At 45.0% G+C, this 24,891-nt stretch overlaps 2 protein-coding genes and 1 non-coding gene across 9 annotated transcripts in view; 1 reads left to right on the top strand and 2 right to left on the bottom strand.

The window, feature by feature from the left end:
- Positions 1-1,453: 1,453 nt before the first annotated feature.
- Positions 1,454-10,260, bottom strand: RPL21 (ribosomal protein L21). Its single transcript, XM_056561807.1, has 5 exons — positions 10,137-10,260; positions 6,130-6,191; positions 4,424-4,536; positions 1,770-1,920; positions 1,454-1,574 (listed from the first exon to the last, which is right to left on the bottom strand). Exons 1-5 carry the CDS (start codon positions 10,201-10,203, stop codon positions 1,485-1,487), a joined length of 483 nt encoding a protein of 160 aa, XP_056417782.1. The 5' UTR covers positions 10,204-10,260; the 3' UTR covers positions 1,454-1,484.
- LOC130359773 (small nucleolar RNA SNORA27) lies at positions 4,258-4,392 on the bottom strand. Its single transcript, XR_008890455.1, has one exon. It is a non-coding gene; the product is annotated as a small nucleolar RNA SNORA27 (small nucleolar RNA).
- Positions 10,261-12,201: 1,941 nt separating the features above from the next.
- The window catches only part of MTIF3 (mitochondrial translational initiation factor 3), a 28,114-nt gene continuing 15,424 nt past the window's right edge, over positions 12,202-24,891 (top strand). Inside the window, exons 1-3 of one of the 7 annotated variants that reach the window (XM_056561801.1) lie at positions 12,823-12,917; positions 19,063-19,123; positions 21,710-22,194. In XM_056561801.1, the coding sequence (XP_056417776.1) occupies positions 21,711-22,194 (484 nt within the window). In that variant the 5' untranslated portion in view covers positions 12,823-12,917; positions 19,063-19,123; position 21,710. Of the gene's footprint in view, positions 12,918-18,906; positions 19,232-21,709; positions 22,195-24,891 lie in introns of those variants that run through there. The other 6 variants (XM_056561800.1, XM_056561803.1, XM_056561799.1 and 3 more) reach the window with 6 other exon arrangements.

Genomic DNA, 24,891 nt, shown 5'->3' with positions numbered 1-24,891 from the left:
CGCCACCCACTTCCCTCCCCCTGCCAGTCCTTAGTCCAACCATCGCCGCTGCCCCATTGCCTTCCCCATCCCCGGTTTTATAATTACCTGTTCCCGGGGCCCACGCTACTTTTGGCTCCAGCGGCGTCCTGAGCTGTCAACTGTGCGCACTGATGGTGATGTCGCATTGAGGAAGTCACTCGTCATTGTGCAGTGCAACTCAGGATACCGCAGGAGCCAGAAGTAGCAGACCCCGGGAACAGGTAATTATAAAACCGGGGGGCAATGTGGCAGTGGTGGTCTGTGGCCAGGGCGGTGTGGGGCATTATCGGCAAGGTAATTGCCGATAACGTCCAAAATCGTGAATATCGGCCAAACCGATTAATCGATCCCTAATCATAAGTGCTAAGTATGGGGCTTATTCCTAAACACTACTTTTAGTTAAACCCCCTAATCTGTCAAAACACTGGTTGTAATGGATGGAGTCCAGGTTCAAGACTACCACTGTCAGAACAAAGCTGGTAGAGAGCATGTTAAAACTATGGCCCAAAAGTCTATTAGACATTGCAAACCTTAAAGGGGTGATAACTTCTATTAAAAAATCTTAATCCTTCCAGTACTTACCTGCTGAATACTACAGAGGAAGTGGTTTTCTTTTTGGAACACAGCTCTCTGCCGACATCACGAGAACAGTGCTCTCTATTGACATCTGTTGTAGGAGAAAATCCCCATAGCAAACATATGCTGCTTGGACAGTTTCCAAAATGGACAGAGGTGTCCGCAGAGAGCACTGTGGTCATGATGTCAGCAGAGAGCACTGTGCTTGTGATGTCTGCAAAGAGCTCTGTGTTCCATAAAGAAAAGAATTTCCTCTGTAGTATTCAGAAGGATTAAGATTTTTTTTTTATAGAATTAATTTACAAATCAGAAATTTTCTGGCACCAGTTGATTAAAAAAAATAAAATAGTTTTCCACCGGAGTACCCCTTTAATATTTAAGAATGCACCAGATTTATCAGTGGCTGAGGTTGTTTGATTAATCTTTCATTCATAGACTTTGTCAACTACTGACTTCCATGGTTTCGTGTCAGACCTTTTTTGACAAGTATGTAAACTGTAAGGCAAACATGTCTTTGGTGCATCTTGCACTAGAATTTGTTGCATTTACAATAGTAAATCCCGGCCCATGCTGCTAGTTTACTGGTGAAGCCAAAGCCACGAGCAGTTTTGTAGCATTTTCCAGGGAAAAAAGCCTCAGAGCTCAGAACTCAAAACCGCACACTCCAGCAGTGAACAAAGCAGTAAAGAGAGGATTGTTGGCGTTCCAAATGCCTACGACTACAGCTGGAGTGTGCAATGCAAGCTTAGAAAGCAAGAGGCTTATGCTGCAAGAATAAAGTCCTTCTAGGACAGTATGTAATTTCCATTTATAATCGGTGTAATACAATGTAACAAAGAATCAGACAAGCATTGGGTTCCAAAAAGAACAAGGATTTAATGGTGACTTCATGCCATAAACTCATAGGGAATTGGCTCAAGGAGCTCAGGTTCCTTTCCATAAGTGCGCACAAAGTGAGCTTCGCTTGGTGTGGCTGGCTGTAAAGAAAAAAATATATATATAAAAATTACTAATAAGCATTAGACTTCTCCAGCCACTACTAATGTTGCAAATGCTCTCAGAACCGGTGAAATCACTGCCTCATATTTACCATTACAGTAAATAGCGCGGAGAAGGATCATCACTGAGCACCTACAAGTCCGGTCACCGGTCACTAACCGGCTGCTACATACCTGACGCTTCAGTTCGATCCAAGTGCCATTCTCCTTTGCTTCCTTTTTCTTCCTTTCGTTCTCCTTAACACGCTGCAGGAAGCTGTCTCTGCTCTTGGAGTGGCGAATGTGCTCCACACGGACATTGATTCTCTTGGCAAGGATCTTACCCCTTTAAAACAGAAAGCAAAATACTGTAAGTGGTTTCATAAACTACAGGAAGCTCTTGTGCTAACTCCATCACATCAACTGCTATACTGGACCAATACTAGTGATGTCCCCCATACTGGACATTTGCACGAGTACTTTCAACCGTGCAAATGTCCGATAGCTAATCAGATACCTGCCAGCGGGACCCCCGCCGGCAGATATCACAGAGGTGCGGTAAGCAGACTGCAAAGCACGGATCAACTCCTAGAGGACGCGGGGCGTAAATTTTACGCCCTGCGCCCACTACCTAGCTATGCAGAGCGCTCAGCAGTTGAGCGTGCATCATAACCAGGACCCGCATTAACCTTTCAGGCGCATCTTAAAGTCCTGAGATTAATTGCTGTTAGCTCAGGGTTGCTGATCGGGATCACCGATCAGCTGAGGGGGATGGCCAGAGGTCCCTTACCATGCTGTCTGATCATTGCCCCTTTACTGCAGCCATCCATGGCAGGCAGTATTAAAGGAGTGCCGATAAGTGATCAACGCTATACTATAGATCAGTGTATGCAATCTATAGATTGCAATAATCCCCTATGGGGGCTAAAAAAAATATTGAAAGATTTGTAATAATTCTAAATGTGAAGTCACACCTTCCCTAGTCAAATTTGAATCACCCCCTTTTCAAGAAAAAAAAAAATTATATAATATTCTCATAAAAATATATACAATTTTTTTTAAACCCTCAAAAACAAAAAACTCCCCCCCCCATTAAAAAAAAAAAAAAAAAAAAAAAAAAAAAAGTTACGTGACATTGAAAAAAATATTGGCAATTGGTATCGGCAAGTAGTTAAAATGGTCTTAAAATGTTATTGGGACATCCCAAACAATACTATTCAAATAGAACAGCACCCTAATAGGGATCTTCATCTTAAAGGGTTACTCTGCTCCCCAACGTCCAGAAGACAGAGTTCCTGAACGCTGTATAAGGGCTTCCGTGTTCACGCCCGCCCCCTTGTGATGTCACACCCCGCCCCCTCAATGAAAGTCTATGGGAAGGGGGCACGACGGCCGTCACGCCCCCTTCCCATAGACTCATTGAGGGGGCAGGCTGTGATGTCACGAGGGGGTGGGCGTGAACACGGAAGCCCTTATACAGCGTTCAGGAACTCTGTCTTCTAGATGTTGGGAAGCGGAGTAACCCTTTAAGGCGGTGTTCACAAAACAGAACATAGTTTACCACATGGCAAGAGTTTGTCATCAAGTGCAGGTGAGGGATGTGGATTTTATATGCTTCCTACTGTACTTTGGAGTTCTCTTATGCACAGCATAGTATTACCCCGTAGTATAGTATTACCCCGCAGTGTTAACATGTAAACCCAGACCATGCCCCTGCCACCATACAATGTATACAAGTGGTTAGGATCCATCTACAGGGTTTATTAGACCATTTAAAACAAGTCCAAATGGCAGCAGCTTTGTGTTATGCCGTTTGACACTTGTAACCTGTGCTGCTTCAACTTTACACTGCTATATTAGGTTAACAACCAGAAGGAAATGTTATATATGACAACCCTTCAACAGAATGGCCCACAGACAGATCTGTTTTGTTTTTATAAGGCTACAGCTATGTTTACCAGCCAGGGTGCCTTCAGCTGTTGCAAAACTACAACTCCCAGCATGCCTAGACAGCCGTTGGCTGTCCAGGCATGCTGGGAGTTGTAGTTTTGCAACAGCTGAAGGCACCCTGGCTGGTAAACATTGGTCTTTAGGAAAATTGTTGACAGTCTGAGACATGATTCAGGGATGTGGAAATCCTATCACCCGACGCCCGGGACATGTAGTTCCGTGCGCCAGGCAGGTGAATTTTTCATACATTTAGCCCTGTATCGGGCAAGCAGAGCCGGACTGACTATTTTTATAACGCCGTGTGAGGTGCAGGAGCGGGCGCAGACTTGCATGGGACACAAGTCTGCACCCACACCGGCGCTCGGTGTACGCAGCGGCTCCCGACTCAGGCCAGCTCCATACCTGACAGCCCCCAGCTGATTTCAGATGCCAGGGGCCACCGCTAATAGCCCGGCATGCGGCACTCACCGTGGCCAGCTATTAACCTTTTCCACACTCCTGATGATTCTATAGCAACTTCACCATAGAGCTACCTGGACAGATTTCTCCATAGTGCAACAAAATGCAAGATTTAGGGGAACAATACTGCCATTAGACAATGTAAACAATGTTTGCCATTTTACCATAATATTTTCACCGCCCAAAGGAGAAGATCTTCATAATAAGTAGCTGATCACAAGGTATATCTTAGGCAGCGTACTTTATTCTATGTGAGGCTATATACAGTATGCAGTGTTGTCTCCTCTGACAGGACACAAGCAAGATACGGGGAGATTTTGCTTGGGTTTTAAGAGGATGTCTGATGTAGCCCTTTTGAATGACCAATGCAGATATGCACAAACCTAACTGGTAAAGTGAAAGGGCTCCGAATATACAGGATATAAAATAGATTCACTTACTTGATCTGCTTGTTCACAATGATACCCACAGCATGCTGTGTAACATTGTAGATCCGGCCAGTCTTGCCATGGTAACACTTATGCGGCATGCCTTTTTGAATGGTGCCCATACCCTGCAAAGAACAAGTTTGTAAGGGGGCAAATGAGACATTGTTTTACTCTGGGTTCACACCACACTTTTGCAATACAGTTCCCGTATCAGGTTTTTTATTTAAAAAAATAAATAAATAAATAAACATTCCTCAAAACCTGACTAAACTGTATGAAAACGTTTGCACAAACTTTAATCCGTATAAGTTTGAAATAGGTCCGGTTGCATCCGTTTAAGAAAAAAAAAAAAACGTTTTGAACTTTTCACTCCATTATGATTAAAGCTTTACTTGATTGAAATTCCAAGAAAAAAAACTGTGCAAAGTCAAAAACCGTATGGTGAAAACCAGATGGAACCGAACACATAGGGTTCTGTATGGTTCCTATTGACTCCTATGTTAAAAACAAAAAAAACGTTTTAATACGGTTTTTCACCCGGACCAAAAACTGGTAGGCTACAGTTTTGGATACAGGAAAAAAAAACTGACTAAACTGTAAAGGATGCAAAACGGACAAAAGGATGCATCTTTTGGTATACAGTTTTCAATGGAGTCAATGCATACGGTTTTCAATGCGGTTGCGTACGGTTTTCAAATTGAAAACGTATACGGGAACTGTATTGCAAAAACGTGATGTGAACCCAGCCTAACACAAAAGATACGTTCAAGGGTTGTTCCAGCATTAGAGAACTATACGCTGGGCAGTACAGCTGCTTCTGCAACCATCCTACACCCAGTATATTGTGCACTAGCTTCAGTATTACTAGGACCCGTGTAGGATACCCACTTGGCATTATATTGTCATCTGAGCAGTTGTACCGCCATCAGGTTCAACCAAGGAATTGAAGGGAAGGGGTAGGGATGTGATTTTATATTACTGAATAAGCATTAATGTTGAATCTTTCAACTGTTCCTGGTGTGACCAGTTCCTGAGGTAGACTGTTCCAGAAGTTTACAATTCTTATGTTAAAGATGACTTGTCGCTCCTTGAGACTAAACCTTTTCTTCTCCGGATGGAGGGAGTGCCCCCTTGTCCTTTCAGGGGGTATTTGACCTAAAAGTATCCCTGTCATTTACCAAAACTTCACATGTCACAGACATTAAGTTTTGATTGGTCAGTGTTCAGACCTCAATCATTAAAGATTTTTTCCAGGTTCAACGCAAATAAAACCTGACTACAGAAGGGATTTAAAGTTCAAAAGAATGAAATGTAGTTTTGCGCCCTCAGCACCGGTGAAATGATTGACTCACATTTACTTAGAAAGCAAATAGTATGGAGAGGTCATCATGGAGCACAATGAGCATTGAATACTACAGACTAGATCAGTGTTTACCAGTGTGCCTCCAGCTTTTGCAAAACGACAACTCCCTGCATGCTGGGAGTTGTAGTTTTGAGACAACTGGAGGCACTCAGGACTATATAAAGGACATAAGGAAACTAGAATCCTGGTCGAAGTGACATTGGAGCAGAGAACCAAGATGTGGCCATTTCTACAGTCTGTAGAACACAATGGGAGAATTCATTCTACTAGGGTTTTAATCATTTAGGCAAATCTAAATAAAATCTGAAGTGTGATCAGCTATGTATTTCATCGTTTTACTAATACCAGCTCTTACCTTAATGTCCACAATATCGCCCTTCTTGTAGATGCGCATGTATGTTGACAAAGGGACAACGCCTGATGAAAAAAAGAAAAAAAGGAGTTTATACATGACTAGGCTTTACTTACATAAGACTGGATAAAACCCCTGCACTGGTGTCCTCTTTTACAAGGACATGCGGTTTGCGCTCTCAGAACCGGTGAAATAATCTACTCACATTTACTTAAAAAGCAAATAGTAAGGAGAAAGCTCATCACAGAGCACCATGGACTAAAAACTGAATAAAACTAAGTCAGTCAGACTGGTTGTAAGTCCGGTGCAATGATAATCTATACAGATGACAAAGTATTTAATCAGCTATGAACGCCCCTTATAAAAAGAGGGGAAATCAGCAGTTATACGGCCGGTACAAAATCACTAACAGCTATTAGAAAATCCCATTATACTCTATGGGATTTTTCTAATAGGCGCTTTAACCCGTTATCACCCGTTAATGGCTGTTATTTCGTGACTGGCGAATGAACTGGAGAAATAGTGCATGTACTAAATCTCCCGTTACTATCGCCCATCACAAAATAACGGCCATTAACGGGTGATAACGGGTTAAAACGGCTATTAGAAAAATCCCATAGACTATAAAGGGATTTTCTAATAGCAGTTAGTGATTTTGTACCGGCCGTATAACTGCAGATTTCCCCTCTTTTTATAATGGGCGTTCATAACGGGTGCATTTTTATAGTGTGAAAGCAGCCAAAGCCTTTGAGGCCTCCATGTACACACACACGACCTTTTTTAGCGTTGCTGTCCTGTGACATCCACATCTAGGTGTATAACCTACTTTTAGATAATAGATCCACAGGGTCTGCTCAAATGTGTCATTTCTACATGAGTCAGATAAACACAGATGTCACCAGTGTTATGGATATTCTGTTTGTGCAAGTTAACGCAACAGTCCTACCTGGCCATCACCCCAATGAGAAAGAAACAATGGAGACTTATTATGACATGTTTTTAGCTTATACATCATCCCATTTTCTCAAACTCTTGTTTTCACAAATGAAATTATGTACTAAAGTTCTCATTCAACTTCTTGAGAGGTACTCCCAAAGTATACATTTAGTATACACCCTAGGTGTAATTATTCACAGGGGCAAGGTGTGGGTGCCTGCTGCAAGAGAGGTTACAGGATCAGAGATGTAATAGGTGTGGCCTACATCTGTCGGGTAGATACAAAAAAGGTAAAAAGGGGCCTGACGAAGCACCAAACTGTGCAATATGGCTGTGGCCCGACGCCTGAATCCCCCGTAACATCTTCCACCTCCTCTCTGGCATTCAATGACTAAAGTCAAGACCAGAGAAGTGACACGTTTGCAACCACAAGTTTTCTATTAATGTTCTACTAATGGGTGAATCGCTCCGCTTATCTCTTTGTGATAATTATATATATATATATATACATATATATATATACATATACACATACATATACACATACATATACACATACACATACACATACACATACACATACACATACACATACACATACACATACACATACACATATATATATACACACACATATACACATATATAGGGTTGTACAACAAAACAACCTAAACAAAAAATGATGTAATGCTTTCTTGTAAGCTGTAACGTCACAACATCTGAATGCAAAGAGCACCCCCGCCTCTTTCCTCCTTTTGGCACAGGATGAGACCAGTGATGTGGAGGAGATTGTATTACTGCTCATTAGAGTAATGATTAAATTAGGCCGCAGGGAGACCGTTTTGACGAAAACCACTGACTTTCTGCTACCTTAGCTAATAAATCAAAGCTTTTGAGCAGCAATATCAGCTCTCCCTTTGCATCATGTTATGTCCCATGCTGATGAGAGCTCTTTACATTCAGAGCCTGTGATGTGATATCACAGCTTACAAGTGAGAACACAGCAGATATGGAAGATCTCTGCACTATGACTAATAACATTATTAAATTGCTTTATTATACTTAACACCATATAGGTTGTTTTTTGCTGGACAACCCCTTTAACCCCTAAAGGACTCAGCCCATTTTGGCCTTAAAGGACAGACAATTTAATTTTTACGTTTTCATTTTTTCCTCCTCGCCTTCTAAAAATCATAACTCTTATATTTTCATCCACAGACTAGTATGAGGGCTTGTTTTTTGCGCGACCAGTTGTCCTTTGTAATGACATCACTCATACCATAAAATGTTTGGTGCAACCAAAAAACACAATTTTTGTGGGGAAATTAAAAAGAAAAACGCAATTTTGCTAATTTTGGAAGGTTTCGTTTTCACGCCGTACAGTTTACGGTAAAAATGACCTGTGTTCTTTATTCTGAGCGTCAATACGATTAAAATGATACCCATTATTACATACTTTTCTATTATTGTTGCGCTTAAAAAAAAAAAAAAAAAAACTTTAACCAAATTAGTACGTTTATAATCCCTTTATTTTGATGACCTCTAACTTTTTTATTTTTCCGTTTAAGCGGCGGTATGGGGGCTCATTTTTTGCGCCATGAACTGTACATTTTTTTGATACCACATTTGCATATACAAAACTTAATACATTTTTTATAATTTTTTTAATAAAATGTATTAAAAAAGTAGCAATTTTGGACTTTTTTTTACGTTCACCATACAGGATCATTAACATTTTATTTTAATAGTTCGGACATTTACGCACGCGGCGATACCAAATATGTCTATTAAATTTATTTTTTACGCTTTTTGGGGGTAAAATAGGAAAAAACGGACGTTTTACTTTTTTATTGGGGGAGTGGATTTTTCACTTTTACTTTTTTTTTATTTATTTTTTTTTTTTTTACACACACATTTGAATAGTCCCCATAGGGGACTATTCATAGCAATACCATGATTGCCAATACAGATCTGTTCTATGTATAGGACATAGAACAGATCAGTGTTATCAGCGATCTTCTGCTCTGGTCTGCTCGATCTCAGACCAGAGCAGGAGACGCCGGGAGCCGGAAGGTGAGGGGACCTCCGTGCGGCGTTCTGAATGATCGGATCCCCGCAGCAGCGCTGCGGGCGATCCGATCGTTCATTGAAATCGCGCACTGCCGCAGATGCCGGGATCTGTGTTGATCCCGGCACCTGAGGGGTTAATGGCGGACGCCCGCGAGATCGCGGGTGTCGGCCATTGCCGGCGGGTCCCTGGCTGCGATCAGCAGCCGGGATCAGCTGCGCATGACACGGGCATCGCTCCGATGCCCGCGGTTATGCACAGGATGTAAATGTAGGTCCTGGTGCATTAAGTACCACCGCACCAAGACGTACATTTACGTCCTGCATCCTTAAGGGGTTAAGTACAAGTCATGGCAAGTCTCCTGACTCAAAATACAGACACTACAGGTGAAACATCATTTAACACAGCTGAACAATATTTAAAAATCATTTGGCTACAGCTCTGCTCACATCTGCACTAACGCCAACTACACTCCTATACACACACACACACACACACACACACACACACACACACACACACGTTATTTTTCCTGTCAAAACTACAGATACCTCAGCAAGCCACTCAAACCATGACAATACCACCCAATTTGTATTTCCACTAAAGGGGTACTACACCGATGGACATGTTAAAGGATAGGGGATAACATCTGATCGGGGGGTCCGGCCCCTGCAGGCTTCCTAGTCAACGGGTGCACGGAGCAAACTCCACTCCGTGCGGAGATGATTGGTAAACACAGCCACCACGCTGCCTCCATTCATGTCTATGGGAGGAGGCATGAGGGCTGTGTCCTAGCCGTTAAGCCCCTTCACAGACATGAATGGAAGGGGCATAGCGTCACAGTCACTGAAGCCCCAGGCTTCCTGCATCGCCAACATTGAGATCAATCCCCCCACACGATCAGACATGTTATGCGCTATCCCCTTTGGATAGGGGATAACATGTAGGGGCGGAGTACCCCTTTAAGCCAAACCTCTACATGACATGTGGTGCACAGGACACTTACCATGTTTACGGAAGGGTCTGGAGAACATATACCGGGTTCCTCGCCTTTTTCCTCTTGTGTTCGTCATTTTTGCACCTTACTGCAGGGGGGGGGGGGGAAAATATATAAAATAAATTTGTTGTAACATCTACCAAGCAGAAGCCATAGACCAAACATACAGGATTACAGTGACATAAGGATGCAGTGCACTCCTAGGTACCCAAAACATCACCGACTACTCAGAGGGCTTTTAAAGCTTAGGACCAGATTAGGCTATGCTCACATTGTTAGACACTAATAACTGGGCTGAACGGAGGGTGCCACAAAACACAACAATGGATCCTGCAGGTCCCATTGACTTTATGTTAATCATTTTGTTTCTTATTTGTAACCGTGTCAGTTAAAGGGGTTCTCTGCTGCTCAGCATTTGGAACAAACTGTACCTAACGCTGGAGCTGGCACCGGGAGCTTGTGATTTCATAGCCCCGCCCCCTCAATGCAAGTCTATGGGAGGGGGCGTGACAGCCATCACACCCCCTCCCATAGACTTGAGTTGGTGGGGCGTGACGTAAAGGGGGGGGACTATGACATCACGAGATCGCGGCAACGGCTCCTACGTTCAGAACAGTTTGTTCCGAACGCTGAGCAGCGGAGTACCCCTTTAAAATTGTATTTGAGAGACGCTTTTCATTTACTTTGTAACATACATGGCGAAGGGACATAAGGTCATGAAAGCTTAAAATCTATACACCGTAAAAGGTATCACTACTCCACTTCTCTCCAGTTATTTGACAGGATTTTTTGCTCTGCTAAAGTTCCATAATTCTCAGTTTTTATTTGTGTTCAGTTCAAAATTCCATACAAATAAAAACCAGACATTACTTACAGTGAATTAAAGTCCCATCATTATAACTAGAGAGGAGCGAACTTACAGTAAATTTGATTCGTCACGAACTTCTCCGCTCGGCAGTTGATGACTTTTCCTGCATAAATTAGTTCAGCTTTCCGGTGCTCCCGTGGGCTGGAAAAGGTGGATACAGTCATACAGTCCTAGGAGACTCTTTCCTAGGACTGTATCCACCTTTTCCATCCCACGGGAGCACCGGAAAGCTGAACTAATTTATGCAGGATAAGTCATCAACTGCCGAGCCGAGAAGTTCGTGACGAATCGAATTTACTGTAAGTTCGCTCATCTCTAATTTTAACAGAATCAGTAACCCAAGCTCCTAAGTGATGTGAACAAGTCCTAAGTTGATCAGTAGATCATTACTTGGCACCACTAATAAGCTGTCCAAAGGCAAACATGGATTGACGCTCGCACTAACACATGCCTCCAAACAGATCGTGAAGGTGCCATGATTTTGGCTGTCAGGGCATGATAGGGGTTGTAGATTTGCAACAGCTGGAGAGCTACAGGATGAAACACTCAACTTAACACAGTATAGGGCAGTGTCTTCAACCTGCAGACCTCCAAATGTTGCAAAACTACAACTCCCAGCATGCCCAGAAGATTGCCGTAAAGTGATATTCACTGCTGCTTCTAGGAATTTCAAAACTACAACTTCCAGCATGCCCAGACAGCCCAAGGCTGTCTGGGCATGCTGGGAGTTGTAGTTTTGCAACACCTGGAGGTCCACAGCTTGGAGACCAGCGATTTAGGGGATAACTAGCTGATCAGTGTTTGGAGGGGGGGGGGCGCAGGGATCCATCCTCAGAGGATGTCAAGTGTCCCCAAAATGAATGGAGGTACAGCACACATGCCATTCAATCCCTATAGCATTGCTTTCCAACCAGTACAATCCAGGCATGCTGGGAGTTGTAGTTTTGTAACAGCTGGAGGCACACTGGTTGGGAAACACTGGTCTGGAGCCTGAAGTCCAACCTGTGGCCCTACAGCTAATGCAAAACAACTGCCAGGCATGCTAGGAGTTGTAGTTTTGAAACAGCTGGAGGCACCCAGGTTGGACAACACTGCCCTTGGAGCTACCAGGGATAATCCAGTACAGAGCTTACATGGAGCAGCCATAGCTGGTCAGACCCTCATATAGGGTCAAGTTAATAGGAGCTGATATACCCCTTTAAAGGGCCAGCTCACTTTGGCTGTCCGGGCATGCTGGGAGTTGTAGTCTTGCAACAGCTTTATAAACCCTGACATCTATAGACAGAACAAACTCAGTTCTGCTGCAACAATTCTGAACCACAAGCCCCAGCAGTCGGCCCGAGCACACCAGACCATACACTGTCCGCCGTAAAGCAGCTCTATCCCGCACACAGCGCCCCCCTCTGTCCGCACCGACGGTACCCCGTGCCCCAGCCATCACACAGCGGCCGCTATCGTCACGAGAATACCGCGGATTACCGAGAATTTCTCCCTGACCCCGGGAGCCCGATCTCTCATGCGGCTACTTACAAGATGGCGGGTCCAGCGGAAAGAGAGAACACAGGCCCCGCCTCCCCCGTACATCAACCCTGCAGGGCTGTCCACATCACTGCCTGTTCGGATATCAGTGACCCGGGGCAGGGACAGACGACGCGAAACGTAATATAACTAGTATCGGAGATAGGTTATGGGTAAGGAGACACATGTACACCACTAGACGCCATCTTTGGAAAAAAAAATAAAACAAGAAAACATTATGTTCAGGCAATAAGATAGACAGCTATTATACGGCTGACGGAAGAAGGATAGGCTTGTCAGTGAAGGTATAGGTCCCGCCCATGAGACGTGACGTCATCAGCCACACTAGCGCAGTAGATGTCAATCACTGCTGGTTCAAAGGGAGCCGTGTTCCATTATTACTGGTGTAGTCTACAGAATTAACACTTATTTGGGGGGATTAATCAAAACCCGTTCAGAGGAAAAGTTGACTAGTTGCCCATAGCAACCAATCAGATCGCTTCTTTTATTTTTCAAAAGGCCTTTTTTTTTTAATTAAAGGAGCGATCTGATTGGTTGCTATGGTCAACTGGTCAACTTTTCGTGTGCATAAATTTCAATAAATCTCCCCTAGTATGTACAATATTCCATTATGTACCTTGTGTATAGACCCAGTAAATAAGAATCTAACGGGGTCATGTGACAGGCACAAAGTCGTGACTTGTTTGGCTAATTTTTATCTCTTGCTGTTCCCGCTACAGTGCGTTAAATTTTACTGTATACAAAAACATGGTCAAACATGCTATTGTGTACGCCAGTGTTTCCCACCCAGGGTGCCTTAAAAGGGTAGTCCAGTGGTGAAAAACGTATCCCCTATCCTAAGGATAGGGGATAAGTTTGAGATCGCGGGGGGTCCGACCGCTGGGGCCCCCTGTGATCTCTCTGTACAGGGGCCAGGCTCTCCAGCCAGATAGCGGGTGTGGACCCCCGCACGAAGCGGCGGCCGACATGCCCCCTCAATACATCTCTATGGCAGAGCCGGAGATTGCCGAAGGCAGCGCTCCGGCTCTGTCATAGAGTTGTATTGAGGGGGCGTGTCGGCTGCCGCTTCGTGCAGAGGTCGACACGCCCCCTTCTCGCGGGCTGTCGGGGCTCCGTACAGGAGATTGCAGGGGGGCCCCAGCGGTCGGACCCCCCGCGATCTCAAACTTATCCCCTATCCTTAGGATAGGGGATAAGTTGTTCACCACTGAGTCACCACTGGACTACTCCTTTAAGCTGTAGCAAAACTAGAACTCTCAGCATGCCCAGACAGCCTTCGGCTGTCTGGGCATGCTGGGAGTTGTAGTTTTGCAACAGCTGGAGGCGCCCTGGGTGGGAAACACTGGTGCATGCCAAAAAAACGGATATGTTACGGTTTGATTTACGGGGGCTCTAGGAACGCACAGAGATGCAAAGTCTTCATAGAAAGCAATTCATTTCCTAGCGGAATCTGCAGAAACATTGAACAGTTCAAAGTAGGGATCGACCGATATCGATTTTCTAGGGCCGATACTCTGTGGACTTTAAGGCTGATAACTTATACCAATATTCCGGTATAAGTTATCGGCTATTTCAGCACACCCCCCTGATGCCGCCGATCCCGCCCGCTTCTCTCCCCCTGCCGGTCCTTAGTCCAACCACCGCACCGCACCGCCCTACTGCACCGCACCGCCCCGGCCAGAGACTGCCGCCGCTGCCCCATTGCTTCCCCCATCCCCAGTTTTATAATTACTGGGGCCCGGGGTCCACGCTACTTCTGCCTCCGGCGGCGTCCTGAGCTGTCACTGTGCGCACTGTCGGTGACGTCGCGTTGAGAACGTCACTTATCATTGCGCACCGCAGTGCACAGCGTAACGCAGGACACAGCAGGAGCCTGAAGTAGCGTGGACCCTGGGCCCCGGGAACAGGTAATTATAAAACCGGGGATGGGGGAGGCAATGGGGCAGTAGCGGCGGCGACGGTCTCTGGCCGGGGTGGTGCGGTGGGGGGTGCGGTGCGGGGGGGGCGGGGCATTATCGGATTATCGGCAAGGTAATTGCAGATACCGATAACGTCCAAAATCGTGAATATCGGCCGATAATATCGGCCAAACCGATAATCGGTTCAAAGTTTTTGTGGATGCCGGAATCAAGATTTCTGCAGCAGAAACATGTTTCGGGCTCGTTCACACGGACGGATCCACAGCGTATTTTACGCTAGGATCTGTCGAAGATGGACCCTACAGTGTGCCTGCTCAGAGCGGCTACCAGTAGACACACTGGAATGTGTGAGTTGCCGCACGCATGCGCGGTGTACTTACACACATTGCGGCCACTCCCTGGGCTAGGCCAAGAGCAGCCGCGATGTGCGAGTATACTGCACACGCTCAGGGCCACATTGCAGTGCAGCGGCGGATTGCTGCTCCGTGCAGGCACATCTGGAGGCACACTTTAGGGTCCATCGTTGGCGGATCCACAGCACCTTCTGCCGAGGAAAATCTGCCATGTGCACAGTGGAACAGAATCCCATTGAAAGCTGCAGTGGAATGTCTGAGCAGAATATTCGCCACATGAACATTGCCTTAGGCTATGTTCACATGGCTTAAAATGGGCGGACATTCGGCACACTGTTTGTGTCGACGGCTCTAGGTCGGTTCAGAAATAGACAGCAATTCATTTCCGAGCGGAATCCACCGAAACGCTGAACGAGACTTGGAAATTCTTCTGCCACAGAAATTCTGCCATGTGCACAGTGCAGCAAAATCCTATTGAAATTAATGGGACTCTGCAGCGGAATTTCTTAACCGAATTGTTCTGTGGAATTCCACTCGGGAATTCAGCCGTGTGAACATAGCCTTAGCGGGCGGAGGTGCTTCGGCGCTAGGGCCGCGGGGCACTGAGCCATCACCATTGACGGCTATGCAGTGCTCGTGGAATCCACGCAAAGAATGAACATGTTCTTCCTTTGCGCGGAACAATTTCAGTGGCGGCATTGTCCGCTGCTGAAATTCCGCAGTGTCAACGGGTCTCGCGGAGACCCATTCACATTAATGTTAAGTTCAAACCGCGGAATTTCGCTCGCGGAGTTTCGCTCGCGGAGTTTCACTTGTGGAATTCCGTAGTGGTTGGAATTGACTTTGAGGAATTGACTAAGAATTTACTGGCGTAATTTCAGGCCAGTATTTAGTTCCAGCTTTAGATAAATGAAAGTTCCATTGATTTTAAAGGAGTAGTCCAGTGGTGACCCAGTGGTGAACAACTTATCCCCTATCCTAAGGATAGGGCATAAGTTACAGATCGCGGGGGGTCCGACCGCTGGAGCCCCCCGCCGCCCCGCGATCTCCTGTACGGAGCCCCGACAGCATGAAGCGGCGGCCGACACGCCCCCTCAATAGAACTCTATGGCAGAGCCGGAGCGCTGCCTTCGGCAATCTCCGGCTCTGCCATAGAGATGTATTGAGGGGGCGTGTCGGCCGCCGCTTCGTGCCGTGGTCGACACCCGCTATTTGGCCGGAGAGCCGGGACCCCATACAGAGAGATCGCAGAGAGAGGTCGGACCCCCCGCGATTTCAAACTTATCCCCATTGAGGAATTTCTGCAAATTAAATCCCAAATTGGATGAACTTCCTCGGACATCAGGAGGCATCCCTATGGGAGCTATAACACTGCAAAAAAAAAGTGAATAAAGATCATGTAACCCCTTCCCTAATAAAAGTTTGACTCACCCCCCTTTTCCCATAAAAAAAAAAACTTTGTAAATAAAAATAAACATATGTGATATCGCCGCGTGCGGAAATATCCGAGTAATAAAAATATATCATTAATTAAACCGCATGGTCAATGGCGTACAAAGTCCAAAATAGCGTATTTTTGGTCACTTTTTATATCAGGAAAAAATGAATAAAAAGCGATCAAAAGTTTGATCAATACAAAAATGGTACCACTAAAAACTTCAGATCACGGCGCAAAAATGTATCCCTCCCACCGCCCCATACGCGGGAAAATAAAAAGTTATAAGGGTCAGAAGATGACAATTTTAAACATATAAATTTCCCTGCATGTAGTTATGATTTTTTCCAGAAGTGCGACAAAATCAAACCTATATAAGTAGCGTATCATTTTAATCGTATGGACCTACAGAATAATGATAAGGTGTCATTTTTACCAAAAATTTTACTGTGTAGAAACGGAAGCCCCCAAAACGGAAGCCCCTTACAAAATGGCGTTTTTTTCTTCAATTTTGTTGCACAATGATTTTTTTCCCGTTTCGCCGTAGATTTTTGGGTTAAATGACTGATGTCATTATAAAGTAGAATTGGTGTTGCAAAAAATAAGCCATCATATGGATTTTTAGGTGCAAAATTGAAAGGGTTATGATTTTTTAAAGGTAATGCGGAAAAAACGAAAGTGCAAAAACGGAAAAACCCCGGATCCTTAACCCCTTAACGACGCAGGACGTATATTTACGTCCTGCGCCGGCTCCCGCGATATGAAGCATCATATTGCGTCGGTCCCGGCGCTCATCAACGGCCGGGACCCACGGCTAATACCACACATCGCCAATCGCGGCGATGTCCAGTATTAACCCTTTAGAAGCGGCGGTCAAAGCTGACCGCCGCTTCTAAAGTGAAACTGAAAGTATCCCGGCTGCTCAGTCGGGCTGTTCGGGACCGCCGCGGTGAAATCGCGGCGTCCCGAACAGCTGATCGGACACCGGGAGGGCTCTTACCTGCCTCCTCGGTGTCCGATCGACGAATGACTGCTCCGTGCCTGAGATCCAGGCAGGAGCAGTCAAGCGCCGATAATGCTGATCACAGGCGTGTTAATACACGCCAGTGATCAGCATAGGAGATCAGTGTGTGCAGTGTTATAGGTCCCTATGGGACCTATAAGGGTACATTCCCACACGGCGTATTTGCTGCGTATTTGCTGCTGCGTATTTTATTTTCTCTGTTGAAGTCAATGGGTAGGAAAATACGCAGCACCAAATACGCAGCAAATTACGCCGTGTGGGAACGTACCCTAACACTGCAAAAAAAAAAGTTAAAAAAAAGTGTTAATAAAGATCATTTAACCCCTTCCCTAATAAAAGTTTGAATCACCCCCCTTTTCCCATAAAAAAAATAAAACAGTGTAAAAAAGAAATAAATAAACATATGTGGTATCGCCGCGTGCGTAAATGTCCGAACTATAAAAATATATAATTAATTAAGCCGTATGGTCAATGGCGTACGCGCAAAAAAAATTCCAAGGTCCAAAAAAGCGTATTTTGGTCACTTTTTATAACATTAAAAAATGAATAAAAAGTGATCAAAAAGTCTGATCAAAACAAAAATCATACCGATAAAAATTTCAGATCACGGCGCAAAAAATTAGTCCTCATACCGCCCTGTACGTGGAAAAATAAAAAAGTTATAGGGGTCAGAAGAGGACATTTTTAAACGTATAAATTTTCCTGCATGTAGTTATGATTTTTTCCAGAAGTGCGACAAAATCAAACCTATATAAGTAGGGTATCAACCGTATGGACCTACAGAATAATGATAAGGTGTAATTTTTACCGAAATATGCACTGCGTAGAAACGGAAGCCCCCAAAAGTTACAAAATGGCGTTTTTTTTTCGATTTTGTCGCACAATGATTTTTTTTTCCGTTTCGCCGTGCATTTTTGGGTAAAATTACTGATGTCACTGCAAAGTAGAATTGGCGACGCAAAAAATAAGCCATAATATGGATTTTTAGGTGGAAAATTGAAAGGGTTATGATTTTTAAAAGGTAAGGAGGAAAAAACGAAAGTGCAAAAATGGAAAAACCCTGAGTCCTTAAGGGGTTAAAGGGGTATTCCAGGCAAAACCTTTTTATAATATATATAATCAACTGGCTCCGGAAAGTTAAACAGATTTGTAAATTACTTCTATTAAAAAATCTTAATCCTTCCAATAGTTATCAGCTTCTGAAGTTTTCTGTCTAACTGCTCAATGATGATGTCACGTCCCGGGACGTGAGTCATCAGAGAGCAGTTAGACCGAAAAAACACAACTCAACTTCAGAAGCTAATAACTATTGGAAGGATTAAGATTTTTTAATAGAAGTAATTTACAAATCTGTTTAACTTTCCGGAGCCAGTTGATATATATAAAAAAGTTTTGGCCTGGAATACCCCTTTAAGGGGTTAATATACATTGTGTTTTTTTCTAAAAAAAAAAAATTCCTTTCCAAAGAGCGGAAAAAAATTCATTAAAAAAAAAAAGAACACCATACCCTAAGCGATTCATATTTTCCCATTTAGCCACTATTTAGACAGGATAGTAAAAGTTGTGACATTACATTATTATTGGGCCCCCAGCTGTTGCAAAACTACAACTCCCAGCATGCCCGGCTGTCCGGGCTTGCTGGGAGTTGTAGTTTTACAACAGCTGGGGGCACCCCGATGGAGCGGCCGCTCTAAAGCAGCGCCTGTCCCTTTAAGAGCCGCGCACTGTGAACCTATGACTGGAGAAGGGAAGTGTTTACAAGTCATGTGACCTTGACCGTCAATGGTTAACCCCTAGTCGGCCGTGTGACAGCTCCGCCTGCCGTGTGCGGTCCCGGGACTGGTGCGGGACTAACCGGGTAAGTGTTGGTGCCGGAACCGTCCATGTAGTGCCAGCTCCGGGGCAGGCTCTCTGCCTCTATGTTTAATATAGGCCGAGGATGAAGGAAGGCCTACTCCATAGCATGGTGTGTATGTGTGGTGATGGCTATACAATGTATAGTACACTGTGTCTCATGTATACTTGCCTTTATACTATGCAGTGTGATATCAGGCGCCCCATTAAGTTAAAGAGCCATTACATGAGCCCAGAGGGCCTTGTCATAAAGCTATACATCTATTCCATTGTTCCCCAACCAGGGTGCCTCCAGCTGTTGCAAAACTACAACTCCAAGCATGCCCGACAGCCTTTGGCTGTCCAGGCATGCTTGGAGTTGTAGTTTTGCAACAGCTGGAGGCACCCTGGTTAGAAACACTGATCTATTCTATGTCAAATTATGAAGGGGGTCTGACCTCTATACTATACCTTAAAGGGGTACTCTCCTGAAAACATCTTATCCCCTATCCAGATGTTAGATCGTGGGGGTGCTGCCGTTGGGGACTCCCACAATCTCTGCTGCAGCACCCCTGTCATTCGGTGCGCATAGCGAACTCTGCTCTGTGCCCGAGGACTGGCAATGCCAGCCGCCACGCACCCTCCATTCACGTCTATGGTAGGAGGCATGATGGCGATGTACTGGAGGGGCATGGTGCGGCGTCACGAACACAGAAGCTGCAAACTTCCATGTTCCGGATGCTGTCGCTGCTGGCCCTGAGGTCGTGGGGATCCCCAGCAGCGGGACCCCCATCATCTAATGTTTTCAGCAGAGTACCCTTTTAATGTTTTTCAACCAGGGTGCCTCCAGCTGTTGCAAAACTACAACTCCCAGCATGTCCGGACAGACAGCCTTTGTCTCTGGGGGTTTGCAGCCATTTTTTTTGCCATGGACATAGATGCCAATTCCGGATCCTTTTCGGGAGCAGGACGACCAATGACCCACAGAGGGGTTTTCCTCAGTGTGAACTTATCCTTGAAACACGATGGCCCCAATGTTGTACTATGGGATACCACCACCTGCATCATTGCAAACTTCATTTAATGGAAATAACATATTATGGTGGATAAACCTATTAGGGTTTTTCTGTCAGCGCACCCCATGTCCATAACACCTATAAGGGCAGATGGACATTATAAAGGGGTATTCTACCTCTTCTAGGAGGGGAGAGTGACTGAGAAGCCACTCCCTTCTCTCCCTTCCTGTATCCTGAATTTTTATGTCTTATACAACAATTTTTGTAATTCATTTTTTTTTTATAGCTTATCAGATTACATTATTTTACCCATACAATGGTCTTTTCTGGACCATTGTAAGTTGAAACCAGACTCAACATACAATGTACAGACAGTCCAGATCTGTGAAACGTGTCAATGGCTGGAAGATCAGACCAATCTCAATGGATATTCACTGGTAAAACCCCTGTATTACTGAGGTGCATGCTGTACTCCTCTTTACCTGTGTTAGGGTTAGCTGCTCCTTTCACACTACCGTTATCACAAGGTAGTGTGACGGCCGTCTGGGCCACCAGGGAATATAGCGGGAGAAAAAATATAGCTTGTCTCTTACTTCCTCTGAAAAACAGAGGCGCCCCCGACTGACCCCATTGACTATAATGGGGTCCATCGGGACCCGCTGTTGCCCTTTGCACCCCGTCAAAATGACGTCCGTCAAACTAAAAAAGATAGTTTGACGGCCGTTCTTGATGGAGGGGGGGGGAATAGTAGTGTGAATGTAATCTAAGCTGCTCCTTTGGAGACCAAGTAAGGCTGGGTTCACATCATGTTTTTCCCACATACAGCTGGGGGAAGCTAAAACCGAGTGCTCCCGTATCCCTGCCGTATGCCGCCCGTATGTAATGTATTTAAATGAGCCGACCGGAGTGAATCGGTCAGCTAATTTTTGCCCGTATGCGGTTTTCTATGCAGAAAACCTCAAACGGGCAAAAATGAGCTGACCGATTCACTCCGGTCGGCTCATTTAAATACATTACATACGGGCGGCATACGGCAGGGATACGGGAGCACTCGGTTTTAGCTTCCCCAACCGTGTGCGGTCTTGTATTGGGAAAAACGTGATGTGGACCCAGCCTAAATGCGGCTTCATGTTACTTTTTTAGGACATTGCGTGTACCGTACAGGACCCTGAAGAAGCTCCTGTCCTCTACATAGACAGTGATTACAGCTCCCAGCAGATCTTTCTTACTTTTATATGTAAAGACTTGCTTTATCTGTATTAGTTATCTACTTATTTTGTCTTTTATCCTCACTTTTTGGGGGCTTCAGGACCAGTTACCATGCTGGGAGTTGTAGTTTTGCAACAGTTGGAGGCACCCTGGTGGGGAAACACCTGTTTACACACTGTTTTCAGTCTGTTTTTTTTCTTTCAGTCGTTTACGGCTCAAAAACCAATGTGTGAACATAGCCTAATGCAGACTGTAACACATGATCTATAATAGATAACATATTGGTTATTGGGAAGCTTGGTGGTGTGGACATGTGTAGCCGATGTCTAGTTTGTAGGTGCGAACACAAAGGCTTGTTCTGATTTTATTTTTCTCTTATTCTGCAGAATGTCCGGATTTCACTTAAAGAAGATGTTTTGCCAAGCAGCAAGTAATAGCAGATGTTATTTCGGGAGACACTTTGGCCTCTGTCACAAATCATTTAAGACAACCAGTTATCTGCCATGGAATTCCATTGGCTGGATGAGAAAAGGACTTCTGGCCGCAGACCTGAGATCGTACAGCACAACGGAAGAAGACGCCGCGAAAAAGCCAAATGTAACAAAAAAAGTCAACGCCAATGCCAGGAAGGTGATCGGGAACGTTGGCCGGATAATCCCATATAAAATCATCCAGGTGTTAAATAAGGATGGGGAGGACATGGGGAAGATGCTGAAAAGGGATGTGATACGCATGATGGAGAAGGACAACCTCAAACTGGTAGCTGTCTCCCAAAATGCAGATCCCCCGGTGTACAAGATGCTGACGGGTAAAGAACTTCACGAGGAGCAGCTGAAACTCCGAGAACAGCAGAAGCAGAGCACCAGCCCCGGTACATCCCCTATATCACGTTCTAACTCAGCAGCCATGATCGGCCATACATGTGTCATTCTACCCTATATTGTACAGTTATATTTTGTACATAACACTGGTTGTGAAAGGGACATGATATCACGATAAATAAAAAATACCGTATCTATCGGCGTATAACATGCATTTTTTTTAAGCTAAATTTTTTTAACTTTAAGCCTATCTGTGTGTTATATGCCGATAAACTTGTTCTGGCCCCACAAAAGCCGCTGCGGTTCAATGATTTAAATTGGCCGCTTTAAATCATGTAACTGCAGCAGCTTCTATGGGGCCAGAGTCCCGCCACCGTCGCCCGATTCCCTCCCCATCCCCGGCTTTCATATTTACCTGTCCTGGGGCGCGCTCCTTCAGGCTTCGGTACCGGTGGTGTCCTGCGCTGTTGCTGTGCGCAGACGAGTGATGTCCTCAACGTGACGTCACTTGTCATTGCGCTGCGCACAGCGACAGTGCAGGACGCGGCCGGAGCCTGCAGGAGCGCGCCCCAGGACAGGTAAATATGAAAGCCGGGGATGGGGAGGGAATCGCAACTCTCTCAGGATCAAGGCCTTCACATTTTATAGGTGAATATATAATTATAATTTAGTTTTTTAAACAATTTTTACATAAAACAAACAGGTTTTGGCCTCAGATGACTTTTATATGCAAACCTTAGATTGAATACTATTGCAAAGCATTATTCAGTCAGTATGATCAGCAGGGACCTGCATGGAGCAGGTGAGACCTCAGGTGGGCCTGTAAACCGATTGGACCTCCGCATATATGTTGCGAGGGTGCTGATCGGACAGGGGGACTGTGATTGAGGCTCTTTAGTGCCATGATCACTATTAATCACTTCACTTTAAAGGGGTACTCCGCCCCTAGACATCTTATCCCCTTTCCAAAGGATAGGGGATAAGATGTCTGATCGCGGGGGTACCGCTGCTGGGGACCCCCGGGATCTCGGCTGCAGCACCCCGCTGTCATTACTGCACAGAGAAAACTCGCTCTGTGCATAATGACGGGCGATACAGGGGCTGGAGCGTCATAACGTCACGGCTCCGCCCCTCATGACCCCCTCTTGGGATTGCTGATGGACAGGCGGGGGTCAGAGGCAAGTCATCTGCTTCTGTGTCTGACAGCTCCCAAGCTAAAGCAGTATGCCTGCAACTGTCAGACATGATGAATATGCTGAGATAAACCTGAGCAGGGAGCCTGATGTGCGCTCAGCTCAGGGGACGTCACCACTGCTTCATAAGCAGAGCTGGTGGACGGGAACCATGACTACCAGCTGTCAACAAAAGGGGAGATAAGAAGTGATATCTACAGAACCAGCCAAGTTTGCTAAATGAAGCCAATTGCAAACCTGTTTGGCGAGGGTCAGACTACGGAATCTCCGGGCAGCCAGAGCTGACTGAATCAGTCGGCGCTAGGACCGCGCGGACACTGCAGTCTCCAATAGACTGCAATGTGTTCCATGCGGATTTCCGCCTGAAGAAAGAGCAACGCCTTTCTTCAGACAGAAATTTCCAAGCGGATTTTCCGTTCAAAAATTCCGCTTCACAAATTCCGAAGTGTGAATTTGTGAACGGAAAACCATTCACTACACTATGCATTTTAACAAACGGAATTTCCGCCTGCAATTTCAAAGCGAAATTGCAGGCGGAAATTCTGTAGTCTGAACCTAGCCTTTATGCAGCCATTCTCTATATACATAGAGACATGATTTAGGAAATAGGAATACCCCTTTAAGAGGTTAATGATTGACATTGGTGGGATCGGCTGAATAGTCACTCACAATCTATAAAGTGAGCGCAGGACGTAAATGTCTCTGCTAGTACATTATGTACCAGGGCACCAGGACGCACATTTACAGCCAATGTCTTTAACCCCTTAACGATGCAGGACGTTAATTTACGTCCTGGTGCGGTGGTACTTAACGCACCAGGACATACATTTACGTCCTATACATCACCGCAAGCATCGGAGCGATGCTCGGGTCATGCACGGCAGGTCCCGGCTGCTGATAGCAGCCAGGGACCCGCCAGTAATGGCCGACATCGCGCAGATGTCTGCCATTAACCCCTCAGATGCCGTGATCAATACAGATCATGGCATCTGCCGTGGAGATCCCTTCATCCAGAACGGCAGATTGAGGTCCCCTCACCTTCTTCCGCTGCCTTCCACGGGTCTTATGCTCTGGTCTGAGATCGAGCAGACCAGAACAGAAGATGACCGATAACACTGATCACTGCTATGCCCTATGCATAGCACTGAACAGTATTAGCAATCGAATTATTGCTATAAATAGTCCCCTATGGGGACTTTTAAAGTGTAAAAATAAAAGTTAAAAAAGTAAAAAATAAAAGTAAAAAAATATGTGAAAAATCCCCTCCCCCAATAGAAATTTAAATTGTCCGTTTTTTCCCCATTTTTACCCCAAAAAAGTGTAAAAAAAATAAATAAATAAATAAATAAAAAATAAAATTAATTTGAATAAACATATTTGGTATCGCCGCGTGCGTAAATATCCGAATTATTAAAATATAATGTTAATTATCTCGTACGGTGAACGGCATGAATGTAAAAAAAAAAAAGTCCAAAATGACTGCTTTTTTTTTTTTATAACCTTTTATTCCAAATAAAAAAGTATGTAATCACCCACAGAATAAAGAAAACAGGT

The sequence above is a fragment of the Hyla sarda genome, chromosome 2, assembly GCF_029499605.1.
Source record: "Hyla sarda isolate aHylSar1 chromosome 2, aHylSar1.hap1, whole genome shotgun sequence".
Taxonomy (NCBI): domain Eukaryota; kingdom Metazoa; phylum Chordata; class Amphibia; order Anura; family Hylidae; genus Hyla; species Hyla sarda.
The sequence above is the reverse complement of the archived record's forward strand: the minus strand, read 5'-3'. Positions and strand labels throughout refer to the sequence as shown.

Excerpts from the sequence above, each read along its gene's own strand:
- RPL21 (XM_056561807.1), bottom strand. The coding sequence starts at position 10,203 with ATGACGAACACAAGAGGAAAAAGGCGAGGAACCCGGTATATGTTCTCC. Across the intron at positions 6,192-10,136 it reads CAGACCCTTCCGTAAACATG|GCGTTGTCCCTTTGTCAACA; the intron begins GTAAGTGTCCTG and ends TTTTTTCATCAG. Across the intron at positions 1,921-4,423 it reads ATTGTGAACAAGCAGATCAA|GGGTAAGATCCTTGCCAAGA; the intron begins GTAAGTGAATCT and ends TCTGTTTTAAAG.